The following is a 17984-nucleotide window of genomic DNA, read 5'->3' as shown; positions in this document are numbered from 1 at the left end:
AGAGCAGAATAAATCTTCTTTGGGAAATAATACGACTTCGGAAATTGAATTAAGCTCCTCCCTTTCCTTAGTATCTGCAAACCCATCTCCTGAGAATATTCTTGAGGTAAGCACTCTAGACACGCCTTCAAATACAAGTGACTTGAATACTCCTACTAGATATGCATTACCTTCTAGGGAAAATCGTGGCAAGCCATCGAATAGATACTCTCCTGATATTGAAGAACGAAGATCAAAGTATCCAATTGCCAACTACGTGTCTACCAGGAGATTATTCGAACCCTTCAGAGCATTTGTGCACGTACTTTCCTCAAGTCAAGTTCTAGTTGGAATTCAGGAAGCCTTGTCTGATCCAAAATGGACTCGGGCAATAAAGGGCACTACTAAAGAATAACACATGGACTATAGTTCCGTTACACCAAAGGGAAGAAAGCAGTAGGATGCAAATGAGTATTCTCCATCAAACACAAAGCAGATAGATCGGTCAAAAGGTACAAAGCAAGATTGGTGGCACAAGGCTATACACAGACATATGGGGTAGATTATCAAGAGACTTTTTCACCAGTTGCAAAACTGAGCACTGTAAGGGTATTGTTATCTCTTGCAGCTACCTTGACTGACCATTACATCAATTTGATGTTAAAAATGCCTTCCTACACGGCGATCTTGAAGAATAAGTGTACATGGATCTTTCTCCAGGCTACACGACATCCACTGAAACCAAGGTTGTGTGTAAATTGCAACGAGCACTATATGGATTGAAACAATCGCCTCGAGCGTGGTTTGGGTTGTTTAGTTTGGCATTGAGGAAATACGGATTCAAGCAAAGCAACTCAGACCATACATTGTTCCTGAAGCATAGATTGGGTAAGGTAACTGTGTTGATAGTATATGTGGATGACATGATTATTACAGGAGATGATGAAGAAGAAATATCTAGATTACAGAAGGAGGTTGCCACCGAATTTGAAGTGAAGAACTTGGGAGGACTCGAGTACTTTTTGGGAATTGAAGTTGCCAGGTCTAGACAAGGAATATTTCTTTCCCAAAGGAAGTATGTGTTAGATTTATTAACTGAGGTAGGAATGTTGGAGTGCAAACCAGTTGATACTCCAATTGTTCAAAACCACAGACTTGGAGAATACTTAGACCAAGTACCAACAGATAAAGGGAGGTACCAAAGGTTAGTTGGCAAACTTATATATCTCTCACATACTCGTCCAAGCATTGCATATGCTGTAAGTGTAGTTAGCCAATTCATGCATAATCCTAGTAAATATCATATGGATGCTGTAACCCAAATATTGAGATACTTGAAGTCCTCGCCTGGGAAGGTACTTATGTTTTCAAAGAATAGTAATTTAAGAATTAATGGCTATACAGATGCAGACTGGGCTGGAAATATTTCGGACAGAAGATCTACTTCAAGTTATTTTATGTTTGTTGGTGGGAATCTTGTTACATGGAGAAGTAAGAAACAGAAGGTGGTAGCACTTTCCAGTGCTGAAGCAGAATTCCGCGGAATGGCAAAAGGGCTTTGTGAACTGCTTTGGATTAAGAGACTACTTTCTGAACTAGGTTTCACTGCTACTTCAGAAATGGATCTCTTTTGTGACAACAAAGTTGCTATTGCAATATCCCATGATCCAGTTCAACATGACCGTACAAAACATGTGGAAGTGGATCAACATTTTATCAAGGAAAACCTGAAAGCAAAAATTATTCGATTTCCATTTGTGAAGTCCGAAGACCAACTAGCAGACATACCCACAAAGGCGGTATCAAGCAAAGAGTTTCACAACTCACTCAACAAGTTGTGCATCAGTGACTTGTATGCATCAACTTGAGGGGGAGTGTTGGCGTGAGCTGTGAGAAGATGATTTAGGAAAGTAGCTGGAGATGTAAATGCCCATTACTGCTGTGATATTTATATTACCAAAATAGGATTAGAAATTCTCTATTTAAATGTATATTTTTCAATGTAAAAAAAATGGGAGAGAAAATAAATCATTGTAGATTTAACAAACGGTTATTTAGTCATTTAGCATTATTATTAATTGTTAGAGTTTGGTTCGTAATAAGTGTAAATTAGTAAGGGTGAGTGTTGGCGTGAGCTGTGAGAAGATGATTTAGGAAAGTAGCTGGAGATGTAAATGCCCATTACTACTGTGATATTTATATTACCAAAATAGGATTAGAAATTCTCTATTTAAATGTATATTTTTCAATGTCAAAAAAATGGGAGAGAAAATAAATCATTGTAGATTTAACAAACGGTTATTTAGTCATTTAGCATTATTATTAATTGTTAGAGTTTGGTTCGTAATAAGTGTAAATTAGTAAGGGTATTATGGTCATTCCTATTGTACTAGACATATATTATAAATAGAGGGAGAGACCTATTGTTGAGTTTAGGTCGTCCATTTTACCCAATTATTCAACAGTTTCTATTTTCAATAAGAATAGATGAAATTTATAAGTTAGTTTATTAGTATTATGCAAATAAAATTTTTGTAACTAATATCTATGTTTAGCTTTGCCCGGTGTCTTGTGTATAATTGTAAAGATTGCCTACATTATTCGAGGTTCATGTTTTTTCTTTTTACAACAATTCAAATCGTCATCTATTTAGGAAATTAGATCTGACTGTCTCCTAAATCCACTATTCCATTTTATGTAGGTGAATGCAGGCTAGAGAACTTGAGGACTTTGTGCGTGGCGTGTCATTCTGATGTTACCGCAACTCAGTGTGCTGAAAGGCGTGCAATAAAATCGCAAGCTAAGAAACAACTTGAAGTCATCATAAGTGACATGAGAAGTGGTCAAACAAAAATCAAAGGAGAAACTGATGCTAATTTAAAGGTTTGTCTTTTAGAGTATGCCTTTCTTATTGTTCCTATAATGTTTTACTATCCAGAAGAAGAGTAATATTTTCTTCAATTTTAGTGTGCTCTAAATTTATTTTGGTGCCTTAAATACTTCAGATACTTACACTTTTGATCTTCGGAATATGTTGAATGCATAATATTGAATAATGATGACAAATCTGATTAGGATTGCAACTTGGTTTGATGACTCAAACCAGAGAACCAAACCAAACCGACCATTATGGGTTGGAATTTACCTTGTCTTGCAAGAAAATCAAGAGAGACGAGAATAAAGAGAGACGAGATAAGAGAAGAAGAATATGAGAGAAAGGGAAGAAATAGAGGAAGGAGGAGAAGAGAAAAGAGTGAAGAAAGTAAATGAGAGGGAAGAGAGGTTATGCCTGAGAGACAAAATAGTTCAATTGAGCATGCAATGACTTAATTGCTACTATCTTAGGCCTATATTCATAGGTAAACAATTACTCTACAATTGAATAATAAAAAATTATATAAATGACCAAAAATAACTAAGATATCCAAAATAACCTTCAATTAAATAAAATTTTTATAATATCCTTATTTTCAAATTAAAAGAAAGTTCTTAATTTTACAGCTTTATGTAGAACTCAATTACTAGATCTACCATAGGTGCCATAGGAAGTCCATCATAAATCTATGTAGGGGGGGTTTGGGATTTATGTAAAATTGTCATATTCTTGTAATAATATTTGTATGCATGATCTCTTTCTCGAGTACAATCTGTTACAAGGAGATAAAAGTGTCACAAAGTAATTTATAGTGATGAAGCTCATCCATAAGATATACATTCAATTACATGAATAGCCAAGTGTTAGAAATTGTGTAATCCCAAGAGGGGGGTGATTTGGGTATTTAAAAATGAAAGCAAATACTTAAATAATTTTATTCACAATCTAATCAACGCAAATCCAATCAATATTCACAACAAATATAAATTCAATTTATGCTCGTGTTCTAAGTATGTAAAGGCAATCCCAAAATGTATAGAAGTAAATGTGCGGAAATAAAAGAGTTTAGGTACGAGAGAATAAAACCCGGATTTTACAAGGTTTGGCTATACCCGCCTATGTCCTTACCTCAAGAAAACCACTTGAGGATTTCACTATCCACTCCTTTTAGTAGGTTGAGCCACCTCCATCCTTCACTCGGCGAAGACACCTTTACAGTCCCTCCTTACAAGTTGAGATGCCTTTACAATCCCTCCTTATAGGCGGAGATACCTCTCCAAGCAATATCTTCTTGCTTGGCATGATTCACACCCGAACCGTCGTTTGTAGAAATAAAAATAGAAGTTGTACAATGAATGCTCCTTGATTGAGTGAGTACACTTGAAACACAAATCTAATACACTCCCAAATGAATATGAATGAAGCTCAAAGGAGACTCTAGAAGGTGAGCATTTGAAAAGATAAACAAGGAATTTGCAAAGTGCTTGAAAAGATTTTTCAAATAAGGCTCAAAAACTTTGGATGTTTGTAATGGATGTATATATCTTTCCTTCTCTAGCAAAAACCAGTTAAAGACCTTGTATTTATAGCCAAAATGGCCTACTAGCCGTTTTATGACCGTTGGTGGTTCAAAATAAATAATTATTTTGAAAACTAGCCATTTTATGGCTGTTTCTATGCCTTTCCTGAGAGGTTCAGTCGATCAAGGCGTAGGTCCGGCCGACTGGATGTTGGGTTTTCTACTACGGACACCTTTTAGTATTTTGGGCATAACTTTTTCCACAAAACTCAAAATGGGACGTTCTTGGTATCAAAAGAAAGCTAAGAGAAAATCCCATAACTTTCATGTTGAATATTTTTTAAGATGAGAACTTATTGATCGAGAACATTGCTCATCAATGCAGCGGCAGAAACATGAAGGGAATTTTGAAAAACTTGTTTTGGGGTTTTCATTCCAAAAATGATTTTAACATTTTGAAATAATTTTTGCATATTTTTAAAATGATTTTCAACACTTTGAAATAATTTTTGCTCATCTTAAAATTGATTCTCGATGGAATATAGAGTACCCAAGGTCCAACTAAGGTCACCTATGACCTTTTTCACATAATCAATGATAGTATACTTATATAAGTCCTATTTGCAAAATACATGAAATAACTTCTTTAAATTCTTCGAGCTTGGACTTCATGAGTTCCATAAATATCTTCATAGTCTTCAAGCTTGGTCTTAATATGCTCCGTGTTCATAGTTAAGCATCATCGTCTTGTATGCTGCATGGCTTTCCAATTTGCATTTGTTATTGTGCTTAATACCTTAATCCCTGTAAACATACTCAATAACACAATTAGATGCCTTGGTTTGTCATTATCAAAACAGATGAAACCTAGAAAAGCCAACACCAAGAAATATACATTTGATAGCACAAGGATCCAACTTTTCCACCCTTGGAGGTAAGTAATTTGGGTGTGTTATTTGCCATTTGTTAGCTCCAAGGGTGGATAAGTTGGATCCTTGAGCTATCAAATGCATATTTCTTTGCTATTCATGTACTCAAAAGGGATGATATAGTCCTAGCATCACTTTATTGTTCCTATTGATGTTACCTTTTGAGTCTGCACCATACTATTGTAATTATTTAAGTCCTATTGATCTTAATGAATCCTCTTATATGCCCAACCTTTTAATTCTACCCTAATATCTCTATCCAATCATCTTCTTGCATCTTCATCTAGTTTGAGTCCTTAGTTGTTTGGATCATACTAATTTGTAGGTGTACACATGACAGTGACTCAAGAGAAGAGAACCTCCTCCAGCTTCCACTGCTACACCTTTGGTTTCCTAGTCAAGTGATCTAGTTTCCAAAGATGTTCATTTTCCATTTCTATTCGGAAAGGTAAATGCACTTGTATTTTGCATCCAATCTCCAATTTTGTTTGCTACAATTTCTTGCCACCCTAATAGCATCGTGTTTTAGTACTCTATCCACTTTTGCTTTTTCTAAATCTATCTCTAATGGGTGGAGAGTTACAGTGGTTGAAGAGATGCATGTGTCATAGGAAAATGCCACTTGAGAACAAGTAACTCTCCATGATGATAAGTTTGTGGTTGGCTATCATTGGGAGTATAGTGTGAATGTCAATTCTCATGGTTTGATGGTTTTTCTAAAAGCCCGTCTTGTTGCTAAAGCATATACTCATAGAGTTTGGATTATTCAGACACATGCTCCCTAGTTGCCAAACTTGCCTTAGTTCATCTTCTCATCTCCTTAGCCACATGTCATTGGCCCTTGAATAAGTTGGATGTGAATAATGCCTTCCTACATGGTGATCTTGTTGTCTATATGGAGAGGTGGGTTTCTTGCTTAAGGGGGAGTCAACATTGGTGTAGTGCAAATTGGCCTGAATGCCAATGCGCAACAGAAACCACAAATCAAATTGGAATAAGCAATGCAACAACCAATGATGAACAATACGAAACAATCAATCACAGAGAATAAAGGAAAGCAAATAAAATTACAAGACACAAGAATTTACGTAGTTCGGCAGTGTGCCTACGTCTACAGGAGCAAGCGGTTGATTTTCACTATCAATTCGTCAAAACTTACATCAAGGGTTACAAAATATTGTTTATATTCAAATCCTATGCGTATAGAGTACTTAGAAATTATCTAAAATACTTCTGTAGTTAATCTCGGAGGAAAATCCTCCAAATCTCCCAATCTATTGATCTCTCAATTCAAAATTCGTGATCTGCGCTGAACAATATAGTCGGCGGTTTAATATCAAGGCCAATCCTGAAGACTGAAATTGTTAACGGTTTCCCTCCAATCCTGAAGACTAAAACTGTCGACGATTTCAGGGAAACCGTCGAGGGTTAACTACCGAGAGCAAACTGTCGACAATTTCTTCCTACAACTTCCTTCCTTGTCCCTTCACCATACTTTTTCGGTTCATGCGTTCCACTCAATATGAGCCACATATCTAATATTTGGTTTGTTGTCTAGGGACATTCTCTCCTAGATCATGGTTTGGTAGTTTCAGTGCATGCTTGATTTTGTCCTTAAATGATGTGCAATAGATCACTATTTTCTATCACAATACTATCGCTAGTCGTATTTTGTTGATTTTTTTATTTGGATGGTAGGAGTTAGGGTCAAGACCAGCCTTAACAAGCCTTTGGTACTTATCTTGCGGTTCTTGATAATATTTATTAAATTGGGAACACAATATTTGTTTTATACTTGAGGAAACCTCATGCCTTTGTAATAAGCCAACAAAACTATGCCACATCGATCATGATGATCATTGAATTGTATGACCTACTTGTCCTGTGTGCGTCCAAACATTGTTACAACATTATAATTGTTGTTTCAATTCCTAGGTAAAGAACCATTCCTATAATTATGGTATTTGTAGTCTAGAACGGTTGCTCCAGACAAAGTTTGAGGCTAAAGATTTGGGTTCATTAAAATACTTCATGTAGAGAAGTATCATGGTCTAAAATTTCCACAAAATCTTCGTTGAAATTTTTGATTTTAGTCACCTTCAAAATCGAAATGGCAGTCGATTTTCATTTTACATATTTTACATCAAACTTTCAATGAATCATCCAAAATTTATCAAAATCTTGAAATTTTAGCCGAAATTTTAACTATAGAACAAAATCTCCTCCAAATTCAAATGAGTGATTTAGGAGTGAAGTGAAATTTCTTTCTTAATTTATTTTATTTTTTTATTGAAACAAAAAATTGTAACAAGGGCTTTTGAAATTATATGAAAAAAATAAACTTACAACATTTTTTATCTAACCATTCATGTCTAAATTATCATTAGTTGTATAATAAATAACATTTAAATGATTTAGGAATTTCATTTGCACTAACTAAATATGTTTAATGCACACTATCTTACAAATATATTTGAGACAACTTATATTACAACTTTTCCACCTCATACACAACATAGATGTATTTAACTTGTAATATATTAGTCCAAAAACTAATATTATTACGTCTATTAACCATTTCTTAAGTTTCATAAAAGCGTTTCATGCTTTACTACTGATTTCCATTATTATTATTATTTTCAAATTGAAATTGAAATTGACATTGAAATCGAAATTTTTGTCAATATTCCATCCTTTTGGAGCTTCGACATATGAATTGAAATCGAAATTTAAACCTTGAGAAGTATGCACATTGTTAAGGCTTGATATACATTGTTGATCCACAACCTAACAGCTTAAGCTTTTTGATAAGGTGGTATCTAGCATGGTATCAAAGCTGGTTACAAGGAGGTTTTGGGCTCTAGTGTTGTTGCTCGCATTTATTGTGTGCTGTTTAAAAAATTTATTGTATACCCTGTATTTATCTCTCCATATTCTGTTGGGCTGCATGTGCGGGGGAGTGTTAAAGCTTGAGATACATTGTTGGTCCACAACCTAACAACTTAAGCTTTTAGGTAAAGTGATCATCTAACATGGTATTAGAGCTGGTTGCCAAGAGGTCTTGGGTTCTAGTCTTGTTGTCTACATTTCTTCTATGGTGTTTAAAAAATTATTGTATTCTCTGTAATGGGTGTTATCTATCGTGTCTCTATCTCTCTATGTGCTATCGAGCTATACATGTAGGGGAGTGTTAAAGCTTGATATACATTGTTGGTCCACAACTTAATAGCTTAAGATTTTTGGTAATGTGGTAATCTAACACATCTTGTACGGGAGTGTTTTGTCATGGGGTATGTTCTGGTTCTTTTAGATGAGATTGAGCTGTTGGGATCCAAACTCATGCAACTGTGGATCCTAATAGCAAATCATCATCGAGGGGGATTTGTTGGCTGGCCCTGGATGACAGTGAAAACTTGTTGGGATGTTAAACTACCTTATAGTCCCACAACGAAACGTTATTTTGCAAAAATTGTTGTGAGCCACTTCCCAATTTCTCCACTTGGGATACAATCATTCATATATTGCAATGTGTCACGGACCCCCGAAATGGGACTCAAGTAAGGGCCGTGTGGCACTCGTTGAGAGCTCTCCCTCGACAAGTCAGCCAACTCTCACACGTTCAAGCCTGCAAGCACGAGCACCAGGTGAGTCTCAATACTCAAGGAAAACAAGGAACAATAGGATTTCACATGAGCAATATATTCTTATACACCGAATAAGACTATAACAATCAGAGACATCATAATCCAAGGCAACAGAACACCACAATGAAAAGAACTACTTGTATTATTCATCTACAAGAGAATCACCATACAAGCGATAACACAGATATTCATATATTCATTCTAAATCCCTGAAGAACACAATTATAGCAGTATCTCACTCCCCCATTTTTCCCATTACATTGTCACACCCTAACATCCTCCCCCACTCAATTTATCGACGTCCTCGTCGATGTGTTGTAGACGGCCTTCTCACTCTTCTGATGTCGATGTAGATGTCGGTGACTACGAATTTCTGAAATTTTCAATCTTCTGTATGGCATGCTGAAGGTTGTCTGCTGTTTCCCAACTATTCTCTTCTTCCCCCAGTCCTAACCACTGAACCAGAAATTGTTGTTGACGACCGTCTAGATTGACGACTCTGTCTGCAATGATCTCCTGGACTTCTTTGGTGACAGGATGCCTTCTGGAAATTGTTGATCTCCTTAATTTTTGTCAGTGCGGATCTGCTTCATCTGTGTGGAATGGCTTTAAATTGCTTACATGAAACACGGGATGAACTGGACGTCTGTGGCTTTTCATCCACTCGGGTTGCTCAAGCCGATAAGATGCATGTCCCACCTTTTCGATTACTCTGATTGGATCTTTGTAACGACGTAACAGCCTTTTATCCTTGCCACGAAGAAAGCGAAATGTCTCCGGCGGCACTTTTACAAGAACCAGATCTCCAGCTTCAAATTGTTGTGGTCGTCTCCCTTTGTCAGCCCATTTCTTCATGCGCTTGGAAGCTTTTTCTAACTGAGCTCGGATGACTTCGATGTTTTGCAACCAATTTTTCGTGAATTGGTAGGCTTTTGGGCAATTTCCTTTGTATGGACCATCCAGAGTGTGTGGAAGAGTCGGTTGTTGACCTGTCACAATCTCAAAAGAGCTTTTATTAGTTGCAGAAGATTTCATAGAGTTAAAACAGAATTGTGCCGTGTCTAGTAAAGTAACCCAATTCTTCTGATTGGAGTGAACAAAATGTCGCAAGTATTCTTCCAGCATCCCATTAAAACGTTCAGTTTGACCATTTGTCTTTGGGTGATAGCTCGTGGAAAGATTAAGGTTTGAACCCATCAAGCGAAAGAGTTCACCCCAAAATCCCCCCGTGAATCTAACATCCCTATCACTAATTAAGCTTTCTGGAACACCCCAATATTTCACCACATGCTTGAAGAATAACTGAGCTGTCCTCTCTGCTGAACACGGCTTCGAGACTGGTACGAAAGTTGCATACTTTGAGAACCGGTCAATCACCACCAAAATTGTGTCAAACTCCTCTACTTTTGGCAACGAGGAAATGAAATCCAAAGAGACACTCTCCCATGGCCTAGCAGGAACTAGCAATGGCTCCAATAAACCTGAGGTCTTCTTTCTTTCTACCTTGTCTTGTTGACAGATCAAGCACGTTTTAGTATAACTCATCACATCATCTTGCATATTTGGCCAATAGTACCCCTGTGTAATCAAAGCATGAGTTCTTCGCCATCCCGGATGACCAGCCCACAACGTATCATGACACTCTTTCAGTAAGGTTTTCCTCAAGTTTCCAGCTTTAGGCACATAGACTCTCCTGCCTTTAGTCATTATCAGTCCATCTTCTACCCAGAATTGTCGTGTCTTCCCTTCGTCTATTAGTTTGCTTAGTGACTGCGCCTGCTGGTCTGTACTTAAATGTTCCTTGATAAGATTCTTCAAAGGTAGCGCCACCCTACTAGTTGATAGATGACTGATGATTTTCAATGCTGCCAATTCAGTTTTTCTACTTAAAGCGTCGGCCACTTCATTCGTCTTCCCCACTTTATATTCAAAAGCAAAATCAAATTCAGCTAGCTTCTCCTGCCAACGGGCTTGTTTTGACGTTAGTCCAGGTTGTGACAAAAAATGAGTAACTGCTACATTATCGGTTTTTACCACAAATTTGGACCCCAAGAGATAGTGCCTCCACACCCGAAGACAGTGTACCACTGCGAGAAGCTCCTTTTCTTGTGCTGTATAGTTCCGTTCGGAACCCGATAATTTTCTACTTTCAAAAGCAACTGGATGCCCTTCCTGCAAGAGAACTCCCCCTAATGCAAAGTCTGAGGCATCTACTTGCACTTCAAACGGTTTTGTCACATTAGGAAAGATTAGCACAGGATCTCCTACAATCTTTTCCTTTAATTCAACAAATGCTGATTGGCACTCTTCTGACCACCCCCATGGTACCCCCTTCCTCAATAAATTCGTTAACAATACAACTCTTCTAGAGTACCCCTCTATAAACTTTCGGTAGTAGTTGGCTAGACCCAAGAAAGATCGCAGTTCTCTAACGGATGTAGGTGCTCGCCACTCCTTGATAGTTTTTACTTTAGCTGAATCCATCCGAATCTGGCCCTCCTCAATGATATGCCCCAAGAATTTAATACGCTTTTGAGCGAAAGCACACTTCTCCCCTTTTACATATAACTGATTTTCTTTGAGTTTTTGAAAAACCTTTCGAAGATGATCTTTATGTTCTTCTAAGGATGCGCTGAAAACCAGTATGTCATCAAGGTAAACAACCACAAACTGATCAAGGTAGTCCCGAAAAACCTGATTCATTAGAGAACAAAAGGTAGCGGGTGCATTTGTTAGCCCAAAAGGCATGACAAGAAATTCAAATGCTCCATACCGTGTGACACAAGTGGTCTTCGGTTCATCTCCCTCAACAATGCGCACTTGATGATATCCCGACCTCAAGTCCAGTTTCGTGAAATATCTAGTTGTACTTAACTGGTCAAAAATATCAGCAATCAGTGGAATAGGATACTTGTTGCGCACGGTCACCTTATTAAGAGCCCGATAATCTATACACAAGCGCAAACTACCATCTTGTTTCTTCTGAAATAACACTGGGGCCCCAAAAGGTGCTTTTGAAGGCCGGATGAACCCTGCTGCACTAAGATCATTCAGTTGCCTTCTAAGTTTAGCTAACTCAGGCGGCGCCATTCGATAAGGGGCACGTGCTGGCGGCTTTACTCCTGGCAAAAGTTCAATTTCGTGGTCAATCTGTCATCGAGGTGGTAAAACCCTGGGTAGCTGTTCCGGGATCACCTCCTTGAACTCTTCTAAAACTTCCTTAATCTCAAGTGGATATTTCCCTGCTTCTTCATCTTCTGAGACTATTGGTAGAATCACGAAAGAAGATTCTCCCCTTTTTACTCCCTTTTTGAATTGGAGGGCTGAAAGCAACTTCCTCTCATCGAAATTGTTGTAGGCTGCGGGGACCGCACAAGGTGCACTTCCCATTATCACAAGACAATCCACAGCTGGGATCGGCATTGAGCGTGTCACTTTAAGAAAATCCATCCCCAATACCACATCAAAGTCGTCAAGGGGTGCCACAGTGAAATCAACTGTTCCAGACCATGATCCCATTTGGCATGCCACTTTAGGTACCACCCCCACTGTGGTTAATGCTGGAGAATTCACTGCTTTTATCTTGCCCACATCTTTATCTACTTGCAATTCTAACCGTTGAGCTTCAGAATCAGCAATGAAATTATGGGTGACCCCTGTATCAATCATGGCCCTGATTTTCTTTCCATTCAAAAGTAGATCCACATACATTAGTCCCTTCTCCTGAGACTTGTTGTTAATTACTTGACGCTCTAATGCCCCCAAAAATCTTAAGGCTCCCACCATATTCGGTTGTTCTTCTGGAATTGCTGTTGAGGTTTCGGTTTCCCCTCGAAGGGCCTTCATAGCATTCAAAGCCTTACGATCGGGGCACTCCGCCACTCGATGTGGTCCACTGCAAAGAAAACAAGAGATCGGTCGACGCTCTCCACCCCCTGTTCGTCCGCCCCTCCACTCTCTATTCATGGGCGCTCTTTTATCTTTCCAAGAACTATTTGTCTCCTTATCCCTTCCCCCATTTGTGGGCTTATACACTTTGTTGGGACGGGAATCATTATTGGCGGATGTAGGGAAATTTCGCTTCCCAGAAGTATCTGAAAAATCATCCAACCGTTCAGCAGCAGCGAGGGCAGAAGAGAGATCACCAGCACCTTGCCGACGTATTTCATTTCTTGGCCATGTCTTCAAACCCCGAAGAAAATGAATCAGTTTATCCGATTCAGTCATGTCTACAATGTCCAACATCAAGGCTTGGTATTCCCTTACATAACTCCTTAACGAGCCCGTCTGTTGCAATTCCATTACTTTGCACTTTGCAATATACTCCACATTTTCTGGATAGAATTGGGCCTTCAACGCCTGTTTCAACCCCTCCCATGTGTTAATGACACATCTATTGTGCTGAATATCATTCCATTTAGTTCTCCACCATAATTTTGCATCCCCAACCAGGTATACTGTTGCCATATTGACCCGGTCCACTTCTAAATCCACTCGGGAGCACGTGAAGTAGTGTTCCATATCAAAGAAGAAATTGTCTAGCTCCTTTGCATCTCGTGTACCCCCAAAACTTTTAGGTTCCGGTACCTTCCATCGAGAACTCTCATTTGGATGTGCAACTGGCCATCGGGCTAACTGTGCCACTGCATTCACTTTCGCAGTGATCTCTTGTAAATCCCTCTGGACTTGGACCACCGCACTTTGGACATTGCCCATCTCCTTCAAATCTCCCTTCAAAGCAGTAATGGACACTTTAACATCTTCTGTAAGGAAATCAAGATTATCCTTTAGCTCTCGTAAGGAGGCCTCAAACTCTATTGGCTCTCCCCGTTCGGACGAAAGAGATGGCAATATGCCCTCAATATGTTGTAGCCTACTCTCAAAGGCTTCCAACTGCTCGATACTCTTCTGGAATGCCTCAAGCTCTCTTGGCCGTTTCTCCAGGGATTTCACACTTGGAATGAATTTTTCAAGTTCCTCAAGTCTCTCTACGACTTTTGATACCCCATGGAGATTTTCTCTAGGGTTTTCTTCAGCGGCCTCAAGCTCTGTTGACCCGCCTTTCTCTTTTATCAATGTTGCCACCAACCCTTGGAGGTCACCGCACGTTGTCTCTAGGGTTGCGAGTTTTGTCTCAAGCGCCTCAATGCGCTTCACTCTTCCTGACTTATTTCTCCTAATCCCACGCATGGTGCTCGCACACACTGTGCTCTGATACCAACTGTCACGGACCCCCGAAATGGGACTCAAGTAAGGGCCGTGTGGCACTCGTTGAGAGCTCTCCCTCGACAAGTGAGCCAACTCTCACACGTTCAAGCCTGCAAGCACGAGCACCAGGTGAGTCTCAATACTCAAGAAAAACAAGGAACAATAGGATTTCACATGAGCAATATATTCTTATACACCGAATAAGACTATAACAATCAGAGACATCATAATCCAAGGCAACAGAACACCACAATGAAAAGAACTACTTGTATTATTCATCTACAAGAGAATCACCATACAAGCGATAACACAGATATTCATATATTCATTCTAAATCCCTGAAAAATACAATTATAGCAGTATCTCACTCCCCCATTTTCCCCATTACATTGTCACACCCTAACACAATGCTTTAAAGGTGCACCAGAAATAGGTCTCTTGTATCAAGATTGAGTCTACTCGTATTCAAGATTATAAAGTTGCAGATTGGGCTGGGTCACCCTGTGAAAGAGTATCTACAACTGGGTAGTGTGTTTTTTAATGCTAACCAAGTATCTTGGAAGAATAGGAAACAAACAGTTGTACTTGTCGCCCAGTACTGATCTGATTATAGGACCATGGCACACACGCTACACATGAACTGGTTTGGTTGAAGAACATGTTAGAAGAGCAGCTTGAGTTTCTGCAGTTTGAGCCTATGGAGTTAATGTGTGATATTCAGGTATCACATTGCCTCCAATCCGGTCTTCTATATGAGAGAATGAAGCATGTTGAGGTTGAATGCCATATTGAGACCACTTATGTGAAGTTTGAACACCTACTTACTGCGTTTCACTAAAGCTTTGGCAGTGCTAAGGTTACATAGATTTGTAACAAGCTATGAGCATATCATATTTGTTGTCCAGCTTGAGGGGGTGTTATTGATTATTTAGTATTATAACCAAAGTCAATAACTTCGAGAGTAACAACCTGTGTTTGAGCGGGGGCATTATGAAGAAAAATTTTAATCCACTTTAAAAGATATATGAGTAAGCTACAAGATTATAATTTTCTTTTTTAGCTTATAGCTTTGTTATTTTTTTAAATTGGCTCCCACAGGTCACTAATAATGTTTATTTGGCTGCTATTAAAAAAAATTTGTTTTGAAATATATATATTAAAAATTATGATTTTTTTTTTTCACTTGAGCCCATTTAGCTATGTGTGGGCTCTGCCACTGCATGTTATGACAATACTGCACAATGCTTAAACCCCCTCATAATTAACTAAAAGAAAAAATAACAGCATACTACCCAATTTGATGAAAATGTACTAAAATTTTTTATTTTAACAATTAATCCAATTGAAAATTTTCTATCTGGTATAGGTACTGAGTCTACACTATAAGTTGGGAATTGAACTTTAAAAACCTCACAATTTTATTTCTGGACTATTGTAGCTATAAGTTTAGTTTAACCAACATTGTTCATGTAACATTATAATGGCTTATAATCACTTAATATAAATATATTTTATCATGACATCGCACCATATGTAACATGTAAATGATTAATCACTAAGCATGCGAGGAACTCAATCTCTAATGAGTTTGAAATATTTTGTCTTAATGGTTGGTAACCCCATGTATTTTAAATATGGTTACATGCATCAATAACTGTAAAAATTAAGTGTACTCTTGAGTATTATTTTTCCAGGGTGCAGATATGTTCAAGAATATTAGCTATGATATATTAATCAGAGTGTTGGCAACTAAGAAACACTGCATCCAAAGAGTAAATATCACAGAACATCATGATAGATGAGCAGTATATCCAAATACTGATTTGAGCATGAATAAATTAATGTTAAGACTATTGGAGGGGATAACTTGAACCTTAGTTTTAAATGCGAATTTTGATATCACTCTGCTTTTGGAGGATATATTATGCAGAATGGAACAGGGACACCAAATAATTCAGATCCACACCCCCCCCCCCCCCCACCCTCCCCTGGTGGAACTTGGGGTTTTGTTGTACTGGGAATGGTGGTTGTGGTTGGGGGTGTTTGAGAAGGATCCATTCCCGGCTACAAAATGCCAATTAATATTAGCAAGTTCATTTAATGAGGACAGATCATGTAATGGAATATGAAGAGAAATAACGAATTAGCCTTGTGCAGTCTGCATTTAACTTGTGGGCTATTGTGTCATTCTTTAGTCTTTATCAGTTAAAATGTTTTTAAATTGTTGAGTGAGATTGTCGGGTTGGTCTCTGAAAACCAAGGGGAATTTGCATCACATCTTTTGTACTCTGGGTTTAGCACTGCTCAGGATTCTTTCATTCGTCATGATATTTTGCAATCTATTTAAATTCAGGACAAGGAACACTTGAGTTTGAAAGAGAACAAAGTTGAGTGTGAGCTTTTAATCAACATTCCAGGAAGTGCATACACAGAAAGGAAATGCACAGGCAGTAAAAGTGAAGACTTGGATAAGCAATGCTGAATAACTTCATCCAGAAAGCAGCTTCTAATCCATCTGTCCGTCGTTGTTGCTTGTAACTCAAATTTTTTTATTGTGTACTCAATTCCATGAAATTTACTAATCAACATTCCAGGAAGAGCATACTCAGAAAGGAAATGCACAGGCAGTAAAAGTGAAGACTTGGATAAACGATGCTGAATAACTTCATCCAGAAAGCAGCTTCTAATCCATCTGTCCGTCTTTGTTGCTTGGATAAACAATGCTGAATAAATTCCATGAAATTTACACAATGTATTATATAGAAGCACATGATTCTCAAGGAGAAGAGAAATGTCTTCATTCTTGTGACACTATATGAATACGATACTGTTGGCATCAGGCTGGCTGCTTGGGAATGGAACCTCTTTCTAGCTCTTGCTAAATTTGGTTTTGACACAGCATGGCTTATGATTTTCTATTTGAAATGAAGCCCACAGGGGCATTATACTTCATTTTCTAACTATTACCAAGATTGATATGAATATGCAGGTATTGCTTGAGGGTGGCTTCAGAGCGAGTTTGAGGCTGTACCAACTATTAGAAGCCAATGAGAAGTTTTTATATTGGTGTGTTTTTCATGAAGTTCCTGGAGATTGTTAATTGCCTAAATCATCATCAAGAATGATAACTATTGTTGTTCCCAGCAAAAGCTGTCACTAGGTTGGCAAGCATGGTTGCATTCGAACATGTTCTTGCATGGTTTTCAAAATTACACTCAAATCAAGTTGATTAATGGCGAGATAATAAAATGATATATGAACTACATAGTGGGGTGGCTAGTGTTAAAATATATATATATATTTTTTAATTTTTATTTTTTCAAAGAGTTGTAAAAAAATTAACTTAATTATTAATTTTTCAAGATTTGCATTAAAAAAAAATGTAGGAAATAAGGAGTTATTTTGAATGTCCAATTTTTTTTTTTTTTTTATTTTAGATTTTAAAATAACTTTAGAAATTTTGTTTTTCAATTTTTCAAAATTTATATAGCTAATATTTGGAATCATATATTTTGGGTTTGAATTTGGATTTGTGGATTTATAAGAAGTTTCATATATAATTCACATAAATTATAGTTCACCATCTGAATTTTATATTTTCATATGCCAAGAGTTAGAAATTTAGAAATATAATGAAAATATGTTTTTCAATTTTTTATATAAATTTTATAAATTGAAAATCAAGTTGGCATTTTTGTAATTATTGAAAAAAATAAAAGTAAACAAAAAACAATTTCCACAAGAAAATAGTGTGAAAAGTATTTATTATTTATTTATTTTATAAAAATATTATAAAAAGAAAAAAAATAGTTAAAACTTTTTTGTAATTT

At 37.5% G+C, this 17984-nt stretch overlaps 1 protein-coding gene across 4 annotated transcripts in view; it reads left to right on the top strand.

The window, feature by feature from the left end:
* The window catches only part of LOC131146912 (uncharacterized), a 125112-nt gene extending 108009 nt beyond the window's left edge, over positions 1 to 17103 (top strand). For 3 of the 4 annotated variants that reach the window (XM_058096757.1, XM_058096758.1, XM_058096760.1), the window contains 2 exons: positions 2681 to 2862; positions 16508 to 17103. In XM_058096757.1, coding sequence (XP_057952740.1) covers positions 2681 to 2862; positions 16508 to 16636 — 311 coding nt within the window. In that variant the 3' untranslated portion in view covers positions 16637 to 17103. The remainder of the gene's footprint in view (positions 1 to 2680; positions 2863 to 16507) is intronic. The other variant, XM_058096759.1, reaches the window with a different exon arrangement.
* Positions 17104 to 17984: the final 881 nt, after the last annotated feature.

This window comes from Malania oleifera, chromosome 13 (genome assembly GCF_029873635.1).
Source record: "Malania oleifera isolate guangnan ecotype guangnan chromosome 13, ASM2987363v1, whole genome shotgun sequence".
In the NCBI taxonomy this organism is placed as follows: Eukaryota; Viridiplantae; Streptophyta; class Magnoliopsida; order Santalales; family Ximeniaceae; genus Malania; species Malania oleifera.
This window is presented reverse-complemented; position numbering and strand designations above follow the sequence as displayed.